Here is a 19,115-nt window from a genome sequence, read left to right on the forward strand (position 1 = left end):
TCCTTTTCCTTTTTTCTTTTTTTCTTTTCCTTTTTCTTTTCCTTTCCCTTTTTCTTTTCCTTTCCCTTTTTCTTTTTTTCTTTTTCTTTTCCTTTTCCTTCTTTTCCTTTTCCCTTTCCTTTTTTTTTTCCTTTTCTTTTTTCTTTTCCTTTTCTCTTTCCCTTTTTCTTTTCCCTTTTCCTTTTTCTCTTTCTCTTTTCTTTCCCGGTCATTTTACCCCTTGAGCTCTCCCCAACAACCCTTTCTTGCATGCTGCCCATGTGCAAAGCAGTTTTCCTGCCATCCTAAGCTGTTCCTGTTCAGCAATCCCTGTGGAGGGGCAGCACAAACCTCAACTCCCCCCTTGCCCCTGCTGCTCCCCAGCGGTGCTGCTGGCAATGGGCACAGACCCCCCCACCAGACCTCATACAAACAGAACAAAAACGTTCACCCCTAAAGATATTACAAATTAAATCAAATACCTGAAAGAACATCTGACTCCATAGAGCAGCAAAAGCTGGGTTTGTTCTTGGCAAGAGGGCTGGCTGGGAACTTTTTCAGGGCTGAAAAATGGCTGTGATGTTGCACTCTCATTTTAATAAAAAAGAAAGTGAAGCTCTTTTACTTCCAGGGCAGACCTTGCAATGCTGCAAAGCAGGGTGATTTCTCTGACCTGCTGTGTTTCCTTATTGCTCACTGGAGCTCTCTCTGCTGTGCACACATCCTGCAGGCACAAGGAAGCTGCTGGGATCATGGGTGCTGATGGCATTTTCCTTGCGGCCGTCTCCCTCCTTTCTGCCCTCCAGCAATGTAAGATCTGTGGGGTTGCATGGCTGGGGCTTGGGGGGGTTTCCACCCATCCTGAAATACTGGAAAAAGCATTTTATGATCAATTCTCTCTAATTTCTGAGGACTCCTAAGGTGTTTCTCACTGGAGGATTGTTTATGCTCTCTGTGTTCTGAGGGGGAGGTGGCACAGATTTCTTTGCTCTGTGGGAGAAACTTGTTTTCAGTTCAATTTTGTTTGCTGACTTCTTGGAATCAGACTATTGTGAGAGCTTGTACAAGCTGTCACGTTACCCCAAAGCTGTGCCTTGGTTTCAATCCTTATTTAGGCACCTATGCAACTGAAAACCTCAAAAGTGAGAGGAAAGTTGTGAAATCAGACACACCAATGCTGGACTAAAAGCACTGTAAAAACTGCTTCCTGAAACAGAGATAAATACTAAATATCTGCACTGAAACAAGAAAGCAAACCTTGATTCCAGGCAGTGTTATATTCCATATTATGTCCTCATCATTACCTTTCTTTAAAATCTAAATGGATTTCTTTTCTCCCCTGTGGATACACCTCTGAGAATCAAGGGCTAGAGAAGGAAGTGAGCAAGTCTGAGAGGCTCTTTTTTTGCTGTGTACCAGCCTAAAATGGCAGTAGTAGTTATTTTCTTTTAAAAATATAGACTCATATAGTTGTGTTTACACTAGGAAGCAAGACACATTTTGAAGGGATTTGTGCTTTAAGAGATTAAGAGAACACTGCAAACATATCTAGCAATGTATCTGTGTGGCTTGTTTGTTTGTTTGTTCTCAAAGCCTCAACTACTGAAACAATATTTGTACCCAGCAGAAAAAAAACCTGAGTATGTGGCCCTTCCAGGTTAAAAAATGCCCAAAGCCACAGAAAGCAAATAAAAAGCACCTAAAATTTATTTACATCCTCTTTTTCTGTCATCAGACCAGCTCCAACACAGCCTTGTGAGCTTCACTGAACAATTCTACCTGGTCTATTCCATCAGCTTCTATGAAAGTTCCTCTTGCCTGCCTCCATTTTTAATGGGAGAGCATGAAGGAGTAAAAACACCCAACCAGCCAACCATTAACTGGAAAAACACTGCAGTTGGAAAACTAAAAGAATTTGAGATACTGACAGAGGAAAGGAAGGCAGAAAAGAATCATAGAATCATAGAATTGGCTGGGTTGGAAGGGACCTCAGAGATCATCAAGTCCAACCCTTCATCCACTCCCGCTGCAGTTCCCAGCCCATGGCACTGAGTGCCACATCCAGGCTCTTTTGAAATATCTCCAGGGATGGAGAATCCACTACTTCCCTGGGCAGCCCATTCCAATGCCTGATCACCCTCTCCAGAAAGAAATTCTTTCTAATCTCCAACCTAAACCTCCCCTGGCACAACTTGAGACCCTGCCCTCTTGTCTTGCTGAGAGTTGCCTGGGAAAAGAGCCCAACCCCCCCCTGGCTCCAACCTCCTTTCAGGGAGTTGGAGAGAGTGATGAGGTCTCCCCTGAGCCTCCTCTTCTCCAGCCTCAACACCCCCAGCTCCCTCAGCCCTTCCTCACAGGAATTCTGCTGGATCCCTTCACAGCCTCCTTGCTCTTCTCTGGACCTGCTCCAGGACCTCAATCTCCTTCCTGAGCTGAGGGGCCCAGAACTGGACACAGGACTCAAGCTGTGGCCTCACCAGGGCTGAGCACAGGGGCAGAATCCCTTCCCTGGACCTGCTGGCCACATGTTCTTCCTTGTGATGGCCAAGTTATCTCAGAGAGCAAAGTACACCCAGCACTCACAGAGTCCTCAGTGTTCTGTTGGTTCTTCTGTGCCTTCATCCCTGAGTTGGGAGGATGCTGATGGGCAACATGACCTTCCCAAATCAGAGCTGGGAGGCAGTTTCACTTAGCAGTCATCAGAGGCACAGGAGATGCTGTCTCAGAACCATGAGTTATCCCAGGAATTGGGTCAGTAGGAGATGGAGCTGGGCAAGAAATGCTCTGGGGTAGAACAAAAGAGCAGAAACAATGCAGGAAGCAGTTTCCAGCCAGGAATCCAGCTTTAGGCAGCTAAGATTTGCTTGGGAGATGACTGTTTGGTAGTCTGATGGGAAAAAAGGAGAATTTAATGAAAGGACAGTGAATCCCAGTCATTGATACAGGAGAGAAAAGGTAGGACTGGGGTCTCACTCCTCTATTTTGAGGCATCCCTCTGCACTAGAACATTTTAACATCACTCTTGGTAATTCTAGGACCCAGCAAAACATTACCAAAAAGTATTTGATTTTTTTTAAAGGTCATTAGACCAGGCCATGCAAATTAATATTCATTATCATACACTGTGATCAAAGTATCAGTTTCCCTCCAGGCTTTTAAACCTACATAAGATGTTTGAGAGTAACATCCCTTCAAAGCCTGCTTTGTCCTGTATTTTCAGAGTAAAGATACTCAGTAACCATAAATCCCACCTCCTGAAGGTGAAAACAAACAAAAAAAGCAAACAAAGGCAAGTCAAGCATACTTTGCAACAACCTCAGTCCTGTAATTTAGCCTGCTAGAATTTAACAACTTTAACAGGGGGAAGAAAAGGCTCTAAAAACCTTTCCTTACTCCTGCTGCAGTGCTCCCTGGAGTCCTCACATCAGCACCTCCAGTGAGTGAGGCAGAAAAGCTCTCTCATTGCTTTATTATTTATTTTAGGCCTTGTTAAACCACGACCACAAAGCTTAAATTTGGAGTTACAGTTCACTTTCCATTCACCAGAAAGGAGCTAAACCTACAGCAGTTAACAAAACCCACAGCAACTACTCCCCTCCTGAGCAAGTTTTTGGGTGCCTGGTTGGCACCTCTCTTGTTCTGCATGCCAGGCTCACCTTCTCTTTTAAGGTGCCAGACATGACTCTAGTCCCCTGGCTATGTATTGCTGCAGCTTGGGTTTCATGGGCATATAAAAGCCCCCTTGTCCCCAGCTGAAACAAAATTCCCCTCCATCACAGTGGAGCCCACTGAAGAAGTTGATTTTGGGATGGTTTGCCATACTGTGGTGCTATCACAACCTCTTTCTGGATAAGGTAAAGCAGAATCTCCCATGTGCAAACCTCTGCTCCTCAACCTTAATCTTCATATTTCCTCCCATAAGTTCATTTTGTCCAGCAACCATTCAAGGATTTTTATTTATTTTTTTTTCAACTGATCTGGATGCAATGAGCCACCCTGGCTTGCCTCAGTTGCCCAGTAGAAAACTCTTAGTGCCAATCTGGCTGCAAGTATTGAAATGGCTCAACGTGGCCAATAAATGAGGGATGCATTGCTGGCTAAAAATACCATTGCACAGAACACTATGGCTCACCCATCATAAGCCAGGCAGGATTTAGCACCATGTGGAATTTGCCATAAAATTGACATCATTTTGAGGGCAACAGAAGATAAACCCCAACTTTTTGGTTAAGTTTTCTGGGGGAAATATTTCTCAGAGGTAATGGTTGGGCTTCCACAAGTTGCACTCTCCCTGAAGCATCTTCCCTGTTACCATTCTTCCCTTCTGAAAGGGCTGGAAGGTGGCAAACAAGGGATGAATCACCAGGAATCCCAAGAGATGAGAGAGTGGGAGTGGAGGAGGTCTTGCTGGATGCAAATACAATGAAAGGTCCTGTAAACCTGCCTTACAGAGTGATATCTGAGATGCTCTGGAGAGAAAGGTTAAAAGGTCACTTGAACACAGCCCATAATTACTTATGTGGGGAGAAGACAGATGGAGAAAAGCTTTTTCTGGGAAAAGGTTTTCACCACAAGGCTAAGACATAAGAGGTGCAGAGGGCAGCACCCCTAATAAAGCTGCATTTTAATGCCACTGGTCCCAAATAGGGGACAGAAGGCACCACTCTCAGCTTGCTCTTTAGTCAAATCTTTTTAGTGCACTCAGCCTGGGTTCTGGGCTCAGGTAAAGTTTAGGTACCAGGTAGATAGTGAGCTTCTGACACATGGTGGTTATGGCATGGCCAGAAAAACAACTGCAGGTACCTAGGGAGTTTTCAAGTCAAACAGGATGATGCCCAATATCCCTGCTGCAAGCAGAAAGTTGCCTTTTGTTCTTGGGAGTATCTGGTTCAGCTTTTAGAGGGAGACTTCTGCAATGAGGACATGAGGAAAATTAGCTTTGCAGATACAGAAATTCTCCAAGACAGATCAGAAGTGCAGGGATGGTGTTTGACTGGTTTGGGCTTTCTTTTGGTAAGTAACTGATACTTAGTCACCATATGGTAAGCAATCTATCTTTTTCATGGCACTGCATCAGCTCTAAAAACCACTTTAAAGGACAGATAAGTACTATCAGCTCCAGTCAGTGGAGGTGGGAACAGCACAGGTTCTTCAATAGACTCAGAGGTCTCCAGGAGATCAGATGGAGAGCAGGGAAGAGGCTTCAGCCTGGAGAAGAGGAGGCTCAGGGGAGACCTCATCACTCTCTCCAACTCCCTGAAAGGAGGTTGGAGCCAGGGGGGGGTTGGGCTCTTTTCCCAGGCAACTCTCAGCAAGACAAGAGGGCAGGGTCTCAAGTTGTGCCAGGGGAGGTTTAGGTTGGAGATTAGAAAGAATTTCTTTACAGAGAGGGTGATCAGGCATTGGAATGGGCTGCCCAGGGAAGTAGTGGATTCTCCGTGTCTGGAGATATTTCAAAAGAGACTGGATGTGGCACTCAGTGCCATGGGCTGGGAACTGCAGTGGGAGTGGATCAAGGGTTGGACTTGATGATCTCTGAGGTCCCTTCCAACCCAGCCAATTCTGTGACTCTGTGATACAGCCTCCCCAGCTGTAGCTCTCTGCAACATCCTGAATGTGGAGAGCCCAAGAAAATAACAACAGATGGACAAGCATGCACCATAACATATGGATAAATAACTAAAAAGGTGGCTACCAGATTTTTGTTTCCAAAGATTGTAATGCTGCCTGCCCCAAAGCATCAGAGCTCTGAGGGTCACTAAACCCAAATGACCATATGCTATCCAAGTAAGGAGGGAAGTGACCTCCATCTGAGAAATTTGGTTTCTGAGATACAGATCTAAGTCACTGCTACTGTAGTAATTGCATATAATTAATAGTAATTATCTATTAATGCATTATTAATTAATTAAGATAATAATGTATTTCTGAAACAACAATATCCCCCCCTCCTCATGAGAAAGTCACTCCTGATGATAAAATCTAACCTTTTGTAAGGAAAAAATGGTTTATCTAATATCAGTCTCTTTCTGTCAAACGAAATGGAAAGAGCTGAAGAACAATGATCTCTGTTTTAAAAACTACTGACATGTTAGAGACACAACTGAGCCAAGGAATGCTGTGATTTGTGAGCCCCTTTTTTTGCTTACAGATCATTTTGCTTGGCTGGTGAGGAGATCAAGAATGAAGCACAAGGTCGTGCCCCCAGCTGTCACTGGAGCTCCAGAATTTGACAGAACACTTCGTGCACAGTAAGTCTGGAGATCATTAAGATGAATAACAAGTCAGTCCAGAAGAGAAGAACAAACATTATCTTAAAACACTAACTTTTCCTTTGCAACCTAAAAAAAAAAAAGCAAAAAAAAAAGCCCCAAACCCACCACCAAATCCAACCAATCAAGCAATGAATGAATGAACAGGTTGCTTTTTCAATGGCTCAGCTATTACTTTAATACTCATTTAAAACAGTCCCTGCTCAAATTCTGCTCAAACTAGGCAATCAGCTTACCCAAACCTAAGTAGGGGCTAAGAGCTTATTGACTATAACTTGGAGAATTCAGATGTTCTGGATCTAGCAAGCTGTGCTGTCAGCTCTTGGAATGTAGCTAACACCAAACATGTGGAAGAGAAGCACAGAAAGTCTCTGTTTTCACAGTGGAGGATGGCAGAGCAGTCTGACAGCATTTTCCTAAAGGTCTCCAGTTCAGGATTAGCCAGTGACACCATGCTAAAAATTTATATTGGTTTCAAACATTCCCATCCAGGTGTAGTTCTACTGGATAACAACAGGAAGATGCAGAATACATTAGACAACATACTAGGTAACAGAATATGTTAGGTATAGAAGGATTCCTGATTTGTCAAAAAGAAATTCAGTCAGAACCAACAAAATATACCCCAAGAAAGCAGGGGTGGGAAAACTGATGGTGCCAACAAGGATGTTATGGTCCTCATCATCAGAAGATTGGGGTGTGCTGACTGTGCCTGACAAAACTTGAGGCCTCAGCAGAGCAAGCCAAGATGGTACACACAGCTCTCTGCTTCCCCTTGAAGCCTGGGGGATGCTGACCCACAAAACTTCATCCTGAGTATGGAGATCAGTGATTAACATCACATCTCTGTAAACAATGCCTCCCTTGGAAGGTCATGCCTCCCAATATGCCCCTTGTGGGACTTCTGTCTTGTGCCTGACTTGTCACAGGAACACCGAGCTTCCCTCAGTATTGCCAACCACCTCAGGGCTTCAGGCACAAAATAAAGAGTGAATTTTGACCAGTCCCTTAAACACCACCTTGCATCTAAGCCCTGATGACAAGGCTTAAGGGTGAAGAGGAGCAGGGCTTCAGGGAGGGACCCTGTGGAAGTTGGGATAACCCGCTCGTCTCTTGCACATGGATAACTAACGCTGATCCCCTCACAGAAAATGTCACCAGGGCAAATTCCCCATGTCCAAATTCTCTATGCCCAAATTACCCAGCCCAGAGAGGGAACATGGCTGGATGGAACCATGGCTGGTTCATGTCAACAAGGATGTTATGGTCCTCATCACAAGAAGACTGGCTGTGTGCTGACTGTGCACATCTGACAGCACATCAGAGGCCTCAGCAGAGCAATCCAAGCTGCTACACACAGCTCTCTGCTTCCCCTTGAAGCCTGGGGCATGCTGACCCACAAAACTTCATCCTGAGTATGGAGATCAGTGATTAACATCACACCTCTGAGCTGGAATTCCTGCCTCTCAGCTGCACTTCATTTAGGATCATCTGTCCTATCGATTTCACTGTAGTTGGGATCCAGATCCTTGTCTGAGTTTAAATACCAGGCAAGTATTTGAAATAGTTTGCATTTGAGATTACAAATAACAGGATTTTTAGGAGTGCCTAATGCTGGTTTGAGTGTGTTCCCATTGGGTTTGATAGCATTAGACGGAGGGGCAACTAAAGGAGGCCAAAGCCAATTCTCCTTGACAATCCCACTCACAGTTCTTTTCTTTTCCAGAGTAATGTTCTTTCAAATTTATTCTGCAGACAAAACTGTGTGGAGTTTTATCCAGTATTCCTGACTGTTCTCTGGACTGCAGGATGGTTTTTTAATCAAGGTAAACCTTTTTTGCTTTTATCTTGGACTGAAAGGTTTTACATAACTTAACAAAAAATATAAATTCTTTTCATCAGCAGGTAAGTGACTGCAGACATCTTTTTCCCATCCTCTAATTACATTATCTTAGCATGGCCTCCCTAGAAGAATACTCAGTGACACTGAAATCCCCACTTAGTCACAGCATTTCACACACCCCCACCAGCTTTTGTTTGCCTCTGCAAACCAAGGAGCCAGAGCATGGCTCATTTATCACATATACAGTGGATGTGCAGGGTGAGTTGCTGAGAAAAGCAGCTCCCAGATGCTTCCCACTAACAATTATCTTCACCTGGTGGGACAGTTCTCCCAGGACATCAAGCACAGCTATCATCCCTGGGAGGAAGGCAGCCTAAAAAGACTCTGGTCAGAGCACTCATCCCTGTGGCTGGACCTCTGGGTGCTGGAGATGGAGTCCAAGCCAGCAAACCTTTGGGTTTTTACATCCCAGCTGAGTGACATTGCCACTGGGCTGTGACTCATGTGTTTATTCTGGGACACAGCACTGAAGCTCAGGGTCATGAGTGGCATCTCCAGCCATAGGAAGTGCATCTCAGGTATGCAGCAGGGACTCCAAAAAAACAGTTTTTTTGGTCACTTAGCAGTGAACTTAGAACACCAGGGAGCTTTCATACCTCTCACTCTGTTGGGCTTCCCAAGGTGGGGCTGTGATGTCTCTGAGAAGTGATGGGAAGAGGGTGGAACTCTCTCACAGAGGTAGAACTTGTGGCAGAGCCTCATTTGTGCTTTCTGCTTTATTAACCCTTTCTCAGTTGATGTTTTAGAAGCATGAAGTCCAGGGGCTGGAGAAGGGGAAGTCCATGGGCTGGAGAAGGGGAAAAGTCCATGGGCTGGAGAAGGGACATCTGGTTCATGCCCACAGTAGCTCTCCTTTCTGAATGTCTACCTTTCTTCTCCATTTTCTATGTTTGCTCCAAATCAGCCATTTTGTTTTGAGGCTCTCTTATAGCCAGAGACCCATTTCCAGTGCAAACCCAGTGTAAACCCAAAGCAGCACTGCTTTAATCAACAAACTGCAGATGAGACAGGACATGAGCTTCCAGACAGACACCTGAATCAAGGAAAATCACAGCTGCAAGCCAGCAACACAGACACGTGCTGTCATATGTAAGGAGAGAAGGATTATGTTATCCCCTCCTTAAGTCTTTTTTCAGCTGTCTCCCCAAGGTGTGTTTGCACAAGTTAATCCAGAAGACAGCCAAAGCTCTGCTCTGTAATACTCACTTGCACAGTTTGAAAGAACACCAAATTAACTACCACTGCTCAGTCCTGGATAATATGAGTGACCTACACACCCCACTCCATCTGTCAAACGGAGGTGACTTTATACTCTTCCCACAGGGAGGTCAGAAAGCTAACTTCACTACAGCTTCCTCTCATGTCCTTGGATAAAAGCTGCTATATAAATGCAAAGTAGGTTATTAACAACATAAGTAAGATTTTCTTTCCAAAACAAACACTCCCCTTTAGCATGAACTGCCATAACAATACAAAATGACAGTGCTGGGTCAAGCCACAGTGCTCCAACCAACTATCCTGCCTCTGGGATAACCACCAAACCCAGGGTGTGAGTGTGTCAGGGATTCCTCTCACTTGTTGATGTCTCTTCAGGGAAGGAATTTAGATTTTTTTTTTTTTTGTACAATCCCATTCCCACCTCTATCTGCAAACTCACATGAAGACACTCCTGTAATGAATGTTTAAGAATATATATATATATATATATATTGAATCATTCTTTCCCAGGATATGGGTTAGCTGGGAAAATCCCCAGAGCTATACAATTAGAAAACATAACTCAACAGGTTAACTATGATCCTCATTTTTTAGATTTTCTAACTGGCCTTTTTTGCCTCTAATCACCTTTTCTTTCTTAGAATTAGCCTCCTTCCTAGGTTTGCTGTACCTGTTTGCCTGCTACAAGTACTTCCATGGTTACATGCAGTCAGTGAGAGGAAGGTAAGTAAGCTGCCAGCTGAACACAGGTTAAAAGCCCCAGGCTGTGGTCTGAAGCTGGGCTGAGAGCCAAGGCCTGGCAGTGAAAAAGTGACTATAATTGAAGACAACATGTGCAACGTGTCAGCAAGAGGTCTGGGAGGAAAGGCCTGAGGGAGGAGGGATGGCTCTTACAGCAGAAGCCTGGGTTAAGAAGTGCATGTGCTCCAGGTCAGGAGAGACAAAAGGTTTGATGCTCACCTTGTGGGTGCCTGCTTTGTACCAAGCATCTTGGCAACCAGGCTCAGGGAGGTCTGGGAACAGAGCTTGCCTGGCTGCTGTTCCCATTTTTCCCTTAGTTTGTCACAGTAGAAAATTCAGGCTAGCCATACAAAATGCACTGAAGGAAACAAACAAATCTGTCCCTGTAGGCTGATGAGCTCTCACCAAACCTGTAAGAAAACAGCTTCAGAAAAGGATACCCTAATGAATGACAAGTGGGGAGCATCTTCTAACATGAATTCTGCTTCAACAAAATGGCAAAGCTCCCCTCTGCTATAAATACTCAAACATTTCTTGTTTCACTGAAACCAGTGCCCTGTCTTCTGTGTCCTGACCTCAGGCTCCTCTTCCAGAACACAGATCATTCACAAAAATTAAGCCTTGGAATATGTATTTCTAGAGGAAGATACAAAACAATCAGACTATTCTGTAGTGAATTATCTTGCAGCAGCAAAAGGCTGTACTGCAGTGCTGTTTTCCACAGCTTGTGTGCTGATGTTACCACTCTCCTTCACTAGACTTTCACCACTGCTCTCACAGCATCACAGAATTGTCATGGTTGGAAGAGCCCTCTAAGAAAAATGCCCAGAAAAAAGCCCTGTGCCCACTGGAGCATGTTCTTTAGTGCCACATCTACACTTTTTCTTTTAATACCTCCAGGGATTGTGACTCCATCACCTCCCTAAGCAGCCCATCCCAGTGCCTGACTACTCTTTCAGTACTCTTCCTAATAACTATTCTAAACCTGCCCTGGAACAACTTCACCCATTTTGGAATCACTGTTGCCTAAGAGAAAGAAGAGGAGGTGTTTTCCAAAGCAAACTCATGGAGGTGATTTTATATCTCCCAATAAGAGCTGCAATAATTCAAATGATGCAAGGAACACCAACCAGAGGAGTGGCAAAACTCCTCTGGAGTTTGGGGAGCAAAACTATATATAAATATACAAACAAGCAGAACACAACTGAGTTTTACACCAGAGTGTAAAGCTCTGTCTATAAGTGAAGCCAGGCACTATTTGTAGGCTTCCTTGGGAGGCTGAATCTCTTGATCTAAGAACTGAAGTAAAAGATGGATTTTTTGAGCAAAGAACTTCATCCTAACTTTCACATAAATATTCAGAAACAAGGGGGAAGAGCTTCCTCATAGAGAGGATATTAGGAATCTCTTTTCCATACCAAAAGTCACATGTGGGACTGGTTTATTACCCAAACACCCCAAGACAGCATGGCAGCAGTGATCTCTTCTGATTCCACACACCTCTTCTTAACTGGTGTGGACCAGCAATAGCACTGTGAACACACCCAGTATGGCTTGTAACAGTGTTTTTCCTGCTTTCCACTTCTAGGTTAACAGGTTTTTATTTGAATGTAGTGATTCTGGTTCTCTTAATAACCCTGGGTGCTGCTGGGATTGTTAACAGCTTTCTGGATGAATACCTGGAATTCAGCATTATGAAGAAACTACATCAATTGTTCTGAAGATTGTTGGTTTTTGATTGTTTTTTTTTTTTAAATACAAATAATGTGTCTATTTTCTCTGAACACCAAAAAGATTATAAGCTGAATGTGAATAAAACATCAGATCTCTTTACTAACAGCCTGCAGCAATGTAAAATGCATGGTTTCCTGAGATGCTTATGCTTTCCCCTTTCCCTACACTCTTGAAAGAGTCAGTATGGCAGCAAGTTACATCATATCTGCACTTTGCAATTAAATACTTGGTTTTCCTGTACAGTATCATAAACCTTAAACAAAGTACAATAAACTACAACCATTATTTCACTGAGTAATTCAATTGCAAATGGGACTGCAAGCATCTTACCCAACGTCAGTCAGTTTTTCCAGCACCTCTGTAGTCTTCTTCCCCTCCTCTTCCTCTGCCCCAGCAATGCCACCTGTTCTGCACAAATGTAAAAAACACATTTCAATGCAACACCCTGCTGTGAAGTCCTAATTTTTTTAAGTATATCCATTCCCACTGCAGGAGGCTGCTTAAGCATAGATGGAAACACTGCTTTCTACAGGAAAACATTAAACCTGCACTGAACCCCATGTTTCTGTGCCAGCCTTTGGATTTTATACACATGTTTACAGTTCAACACAGGCTCAAACACTCTTCTGGTAGAAGTGGGGCCCTCCTGTAGGCAGATCCCAGTCCTAAGACAAAACCTCTCAAAGACAGGCTGCACTTGTGAGAGGGAGAGCCAGCCTAGCCAAAAAAAAAAAAAAAAGAAAAAAAAAGGCACAGATGCTCAGCTAACACTTGGGTCTGCTGCATTGTCTCCCACCAAGGCACAGATGGCTTTTCCTACAAGTGTGGGAAAGACCAGACAAATGTCCCAGTGTGCCAACAGCTCTGGGAGTCATAAAATGACAAAGGACGAAAAGAGTTTTCTGGTAAAAGAAGGGAGCAAGTCAGGGCTTGCCACCATCAGCCCAAACTATGCTGATGGTCAGTTTAAATTTGTAGGAGAAGCAAGGCCATGCCTGGTGGCTTCAATAGCTCCTGATAATCCAAATTATTTAAGCAATGCTGAGCACACTCATGCTAGAGTAAGCAGGCAGAGATTTTCCTTGTTGTGCCTCTAGAGAGGCACCTGCCACTGATGCCTCCAGATGCCTGAAGTGCAGCCAAGAGAATCAAAACCAAGGCAAAGGTCCAAACCATGCAATAGGCTTGAAATACACACCAGAGAAGGCCCAAAGGTCTGCATTCAAATAGGTCTTTGCCTGTAAAATTATTCCACACATAGCTTACCTGCTGTAGTACTCTGGCACATTTATAGATAGCTTCCCATACCCCATAGGCTCCCTGGGAATGAATAAACTGCTGTTGCACAGGGACAACTTCACCTGCCAAAAAACCATGGTTGTGAGGCTGAAAAGCATCATCCAGCAGCACAGAGCCAGGATGCTAGGGGATAAACAGGACTTTAATATTTTAGGAGCAGCACCATCTGATGAGAAGGCAAAGGAAAGCCCTAGAGCTGAAGATGCAACCTCTCTTCTGAGTCCCTGCTTTTTTTCCCAGTAAGCCAGGACAGAATGTCTCTGACCAAAAATTGTTAAAGCTTGACTCATGTATCATTAAAAAACCCAAATACACCTATTAGCAGATGGATGCTGCCAGGGTCAGCATTTAGTTTAACTCCAGTGAGAACCACACCATTCCATTTCCTACCTGCTGCCCCAGGAGTCAGTGTGAGCACACACTGTGAATTGAGGCAAATTCTCAGACATGATCAGAAGCTCTGATGGTCCCTGCTGCATCCTGAAAGACACTGGGGTGACTGAAGTAGTGACTGAAAGTCACTGTGCTGGGGCTTCTTGCTGGAAGCATCTTCTCTCAGCCAGCCAGCACTTGCTGAGGTGTAACTTCCACTGGCTGCTGCTCTGGGCCATTCTCCTTCTTTCTGCCCCATTATCCATGTTTAGGATGGTAAAGAACTATCACTAAGGAGAAAAGGGGAGCCTCACCTTAAAGGTTGTACTGGAAGCCAAATCACATCCCAAACAGCAAGCTGTGTGAGCAGAGGTCCAGTGTCTGATCCCTCACAACTTCCCTGCTAGGCTGGAAACATGGAGAAAGTGGTACTGAGCTCTGAAGGCTTCATGGGATGTTTATCATGAACAGGTCATAGAAATCCAACAAGTGTAGACTTCCCAAAAGGCTTCTGACAATACCTCTCACTCTCTAGTAGTAGTAGATTGATACAGAACTACCCTAAGAATGTGTTGCCACACTTACCCAGCTTTCCCATCCCTTCTTTCCAGCTTCTACACCCAACCCCACATATCTTTGTCTCCCACCCCACCTCACCTCCCCAGATCTAAGCCCCAGGGCTCCCACCTCCTGGCCTCTCCATCTTGTGCCTTCCCCTGAAAGCAATTCCTTATTCCCTCCATGGAGTAAATGCAGAAACCTGGAGCTGCCACCTCTAATGGGCCCAGTTAAGGAGCAGATTCCCCATACCCAGTGCCTGAGAGCACAGCCAGGTTTGAGAACTCATCCTCCTTACAGAAAGGGGCATGGGGTAGTGGCAGACAACTGCACCAAGCAGCTCATCACAGCTCCCTCCTCACCCACTGAGGCAGAGGAGCAGGGTGAGAGATGATCCTATAAACCAGCCTTGCACCCGACTCAGATAACCATCTTTTATTTCATTTTTTGTTTTTCTTTTTGTTTTTGTTTTCTTTAAAAGTGGTATGTTAACATCAGGTCTTTTTCTACATTTTCAGAGCTCTGTACAGGTCTTAAAAGGAAATAAGCAATGCTTAATGTACAAAGTAAAAACAGAAAACTAGAAAAATCTGAATAAAATGGAGCAGGTTGCTGCCAGGAATACAGTACAAATTAGTAAATAGACATCATCTGAAGTGCAATACCACTGCAGTAAGGATGACTTAAGGAATGAAATAAAAATACTCTATTTTAAACAAACAGTATATATATATATTTTTATATGTATATATTTTACAGATAGTAGACCCAGTGATATCTGTAGAATTGTAAAAACATATTTACAAATACCTTTATTTTATTTTAACATTACATATACATCAGCACCATAGTAAGAAAGGAAAAAAAAAAAAAATTTCCCGAAATTTGTTAAAATCTACCTCTCTAGAAGTTGGTCCCAGTACAGAGTATTTGGAGGAAGCTTTACAAAGACAACAGAGACTCAGCCTTCATCACCATTTCTTCACCAAAGCCTTTACCTCCCTCACACACAGGGATTTGCACCTGGATACCCCATGGGAGCTGTTCCTAAACCCTCAATTCCCAGCTGGTCCCTGTGCTGGCAAGCAAGCCCTGCTCACCCAGACTGAGAAAGGGGTGCTGAGCACCCCAGCACCATCCTCAGGGTGCTGCCTACTTATCCTCTGTCACACAGGGAAGACCCATATGAGCCAGACCAGCTCCTCATCCCTCACCCATAGCAGGCACAGAGGTGTGCAGGGTGCCCTGGTGCCATCAGGGTCCCATTTCTCATTGTTTGTTGATCCCTTCTGTCCAGGCTGCTCCAACCAAGAGCCACTTACCCACAAAATGAGCTGAGAACTTTGGCTGGTGCTCTCTCTCTCTCTCACTGAACAGAGGAAATCATCTTCAGCAGGAACCAGAACGGGTCCTTGCGCTGGATCCTAAAAAGGGGTTTGCTAAAAGAGGTGGAACTGAAGCATTTTTACAAAACGTAGCAGTCAGGGCAAGCTGGACTGAAAGCTCACCCTGCTCAGCTTCTCCATGTTAAAAATGCAGTTTTGTCCTGCCTACCTTAGAGCATTTAAAAAGGATGCTTCCCCTCGGCCAGGTAAGCCCTGAAAGGGATTACTGCACAAAAGGGAAGGGGCCAAAAGGGTGCTGAGAAGGTTCCAGGCCCATTTTGCTCCAGCTCATTAATGTGATGCATCTCTGTGCTCCACAGGGAAAGACAGGACCTGAAATGCAAGGTGACAAGCTCCTCAGCTCCTGTGGGTTTCAGTGGCTCAGCACCTGGCACTGCCAGGCCCAGGGAGAGGAGCACACAAGGAGGTAACAAACAGGTAGCTGGGTGGTTGGTACTGCCACTTGTACCCCCAGCTAGAGACACTTTTGCTGCAGAGCACAACTTATGGCTCACAGGACTAGCACGAGGCCAGAGATTCCAAACCTTTTGGTCTGTGGATCTTTTTTTTTTTTTATTTTTAATGCACCACTATATAACCTGATAAGCAGCTTGGAGCTGAAAACACTAAAAAGGTGATGGGTTTCAAAGGGCAGCTTCCTTCAGCCTCAGACTGCAGCTTGAGAACTGCTGCTGTAGACATTCAGGATGTCTGGTTTCTCTAGCATTTGTGCAAGACATACCACAACTTTAATGAAGTGCTGCTCAGCACTGGTCCACACAGTGGAAATAGTGATATGTTGCTCTTAACTAAAAGCTTATTTGGGCAGACCCCAGGTTTGTAATAGCTACATCAATTATTTTACCCATTCCTGAATGATCTTTACAGTAGTCCTTCATTGGTTCCTGTTCTTCAAATACTGCAGTGACTTTTATTCCAGCAAACCAGAGAGATTAGACTAAAAATCTGTTTAAAAATGAAGATCAGATTGCATATAACATCATGTCGAGAGCCCAGACACCTCAGAGTAACACCACCTGCCAACCTTACACTTTTCAAAAGAGAAACTCTTTCTGTGTGCCAAACCCTCCCTGCACACATTCTCCAGCCTCATTTCTCCTCCCCTGTCTGCCTGCCCCTTCGTGGGGGTTGTTGCTCACCTGAAAAAAGTGCAGCCAGTTCACCTTGCTGAAGAGCAGGAGGGCATGGGAGTGAACTTCTTTAAGAAAACTTTTTGATAACATACTGAGGAGGAAGGGGAAAAACACCTGCTTAGAACTGACACTGTTGTCTCCTGGCACCTCTTAGCCCTTTAAAACCATTCGTGGCTGTGGCTCTGCACCCCCAGCAGCAGAGAGGCACCAGAGTGTTCTGACAGGGAAGAGCTATTGCAAGTCTCAAGGGGACCAAATAGCTCATGAAGTTAACACACCCACCTAAGCTGCCTCCAGCAGCACTCCCATCATCAAACTGTCCTCACCACACTGCCAAATTTATAGTCTCCTACACTTTTATTGGATTTTTATCACTCTGCAGTGAAAATGGTGACCTCCCTCTGACTGCTTAGTTCTTTTCACACCTGTGCTGCACATTCCCCTGTGAGAGCCCAGAGCTCACAGCTCACCAAGATCTTCTTAACCCTGGGGTTAAGAGCCTAATTCTGATCAGGGCCTGTGCAATCACCCACAGACATCTTTAAGCTTTGATTCTGGCTGTTTTCATCTGCTCCCCTGAAAGCTGCTGCAGAGTTTGCAGTTGCATGAGGTGGGAAATAACAGGACCACCCCACACTGCTGTGCAATGAAGCTTTGCTTCAGTGGGGAAAGACCAAATTTTCCCAACCAGAGGCATCAGCTGGCTCTTCCAGTTTCCCCATCCTGTCACACACACACAGCAGGTGCTGCAACACAACAGAGATTGCTTGGTGGAAGTGTTGGGAGGACAATGTTTCCATAGTCCCCTGAATCTTCCAAAGTTGGCTACAGATCAGCTCAGTTTGCACGAGTAAAACCAAAAAGAAAACAAAACAACCCCAAACCAATTTAAAAAAAAACCAACAAAACAAAACACCAACAATCCAAGGATGGGGAGAACATCCAGCTCTCTCTTTTCTTTTTTCAAACTCAACACCCAAAGCTCTATACAAGCCCATTCACTGGGGGTTTCCAAACAACTCATCAAGTTCTTGTATCCACTCATCCCCTGGTCCACTCTTCATGATGGAGTCCACAAGGTCTGCGCCCTCTGCTAAGCTGGGGAATGAGCCCCCTGCTCCTTCATTACCATAGTTGTAAGAAATGTCCTGAGTGGGATTCCTCTCATAGGCCTGGCCTTGGCTGCTCTGAGCAAAGTTTCCACCTGGCATCTGCTGCGTTGGGGGCTGACTAAAGCCAGAGATGGTGGGGACCCCTTGGCTTATTGCAGGCATTACCATCGGCCTGGCCTGGCTGGCTCCTTGTTGCCCAGGTAGTGGTTGCAGCAACTGCCTTCCCATTGCTGGGTTCAGGGTTCTTACTGTTCCACTCGTGTCCACAACAGTCTGATTAAGCACCTGTGGGAAGTGTTGCTTGGACAGCCGTGGCTGCCCAGCCTGCATGGGGTAGGTTGTGCCATTGTTGAAGGGCCCCATTTCACTGTTAGTCCTTCCAGGGACACCTTGCAAGCCTCGCTGCTGCCAGTTCTGTGTTCCTTGAGGGACAGTCCCCATCAGGTTTTGAAGCCGTGGTGCTGGTGGCCTAGATAGGACCTGGCCCACAGGTCCTTTCATCTGCTGCTGATGCTGGGGAAGAGCAGAATTCACCAGCATGTTCTGACCAAAACTCCCAACCATCCCCACAGCTTGCCCAGAGGCAGGCTGCCTTGTCCCCTGGCCTGTGCTGTGTGCCATGTTCATGCCACTTTGGTTTGGGTGTTGCAAGACTTGGCTCATCCCTGTGCTCATAGTGTACATTCCTGGCTGGCTGGAAGAGGAGTTGCTGTAAGGAGGAGCCATGGGAATGTCTGACTGTCCTGCAGTTGTGGGCAGGGTGCTTGGGTTCTGGGAAGGAGCCATGGCCATCATGCTTGCGTTCTGGGCCAGCATCCGGGATGTCCTCATGCTCTGGAGTGCTGCCTGGTTTCTCACAGCTGCTATATCCTGGGGAGAACCTACACCAAAAAGAGAAAAGAAAAAAAAAAGAGGAAAGTCAGAAAATGACACAACCCTGTAAATATTAATTAAGAATTCTTTGCATAAAAGAGAACCCATGGGTGACTTCTGCATCACAGAAGGATTTCGGATGCCTGTGCTTTCTGAATTCATAACTTACTGTTTCACGTGGAGGTTAGCAGAGAGCTAGGTGGTTATCCCCACTTGGAGATGTGCTGCTGCCTTGTGTTAGTTGTGTTGCAGAGATTTTGTTTCCCACCCTGCTCCTACTGCAGCCTCTGTCCTGACCTGCCAAGCCTCCTCTCCTTGAAGGTGAGAGTCAACACAGTTTAAGCACTGCCCTAAGCAGGAATCTCTGATTGTGCTATGTGTTCCATCTGCAAACCTCACTGATGCAGACAAGAAGCCTCATTCCCTTAAAGCCTAAAGTGAGGCAAGGTTAAAAGGCCAACAATTTACTTGCTAAATATTACACTTTTGGGATGTGTACCCAAAGGGATTAATGG

General features: G+C 45.1%; 2 protein-coding genes across 3 annotated transcripts in view; one reads left to right on the top strand and one right to left on the bottom strand.

Moving 5' to 3' along the window:
- The first annotated feature begins 714 nt into the window (after window positions 1-714).
- MGST2 (microsomal glutathione S-transferase 2) lies at window positions 715-11,834 on the top strand. Its single transcript, XM_008490295.2, has 5 exons — window positions 715-789; window positions 6,131-6,230; window positions 8,007-8,077; window positions 10,014-10,095; window positions 11,702-11,834. Exons 1-5 carry the CDS (start codon window positions 732-734, stop codon window positions 11,832-11,834), a joined length of 444 nt encoding a protein of 147 aa, XP_008488517.2. The 5' UTR covers window positions 715-731.
- A 4,503-nt stretch (window positions 11,835-16,337) lies between these two features.
- MAML3 (mastermind like transcriptional coactivator 3) overlaps window positions 16,338-19,115 on the bottom strand; it is a 248,735-nt gene continuing 245,957 nt past the window's right edge. For both annotated transcript variants that reach the window (XM_030450806.1, XM_008490294.2), the window contains exon 5: window positions 16,338-18,608. In XM_030450806.1, coding sequence (XP_030306666.1) covers window positions 17,614-18,608 — 995 coding nt within the window. In that variant the 3' untranslated portion in view covers window positions 16,338-17,613. The remainder of the gene's footprint in view (window positions 18,609-19,115) is intronic.

Source organism: Calypte anna, chromosome 4B (genome assembly GCF_003957555.1).
Source record: "Calypte anna isolate BGI_N300 chromosome 4B, bCalAnn1_v1.p, whole genome shotgun sequence".
In the NCBI taxonomy this organism is placed as follows: domain Eukaryota; kingdom Metazoa; phylum Chordata; class Aves; order Apodiformes; family Trochilidae; genus Calypte; species Calypte anna.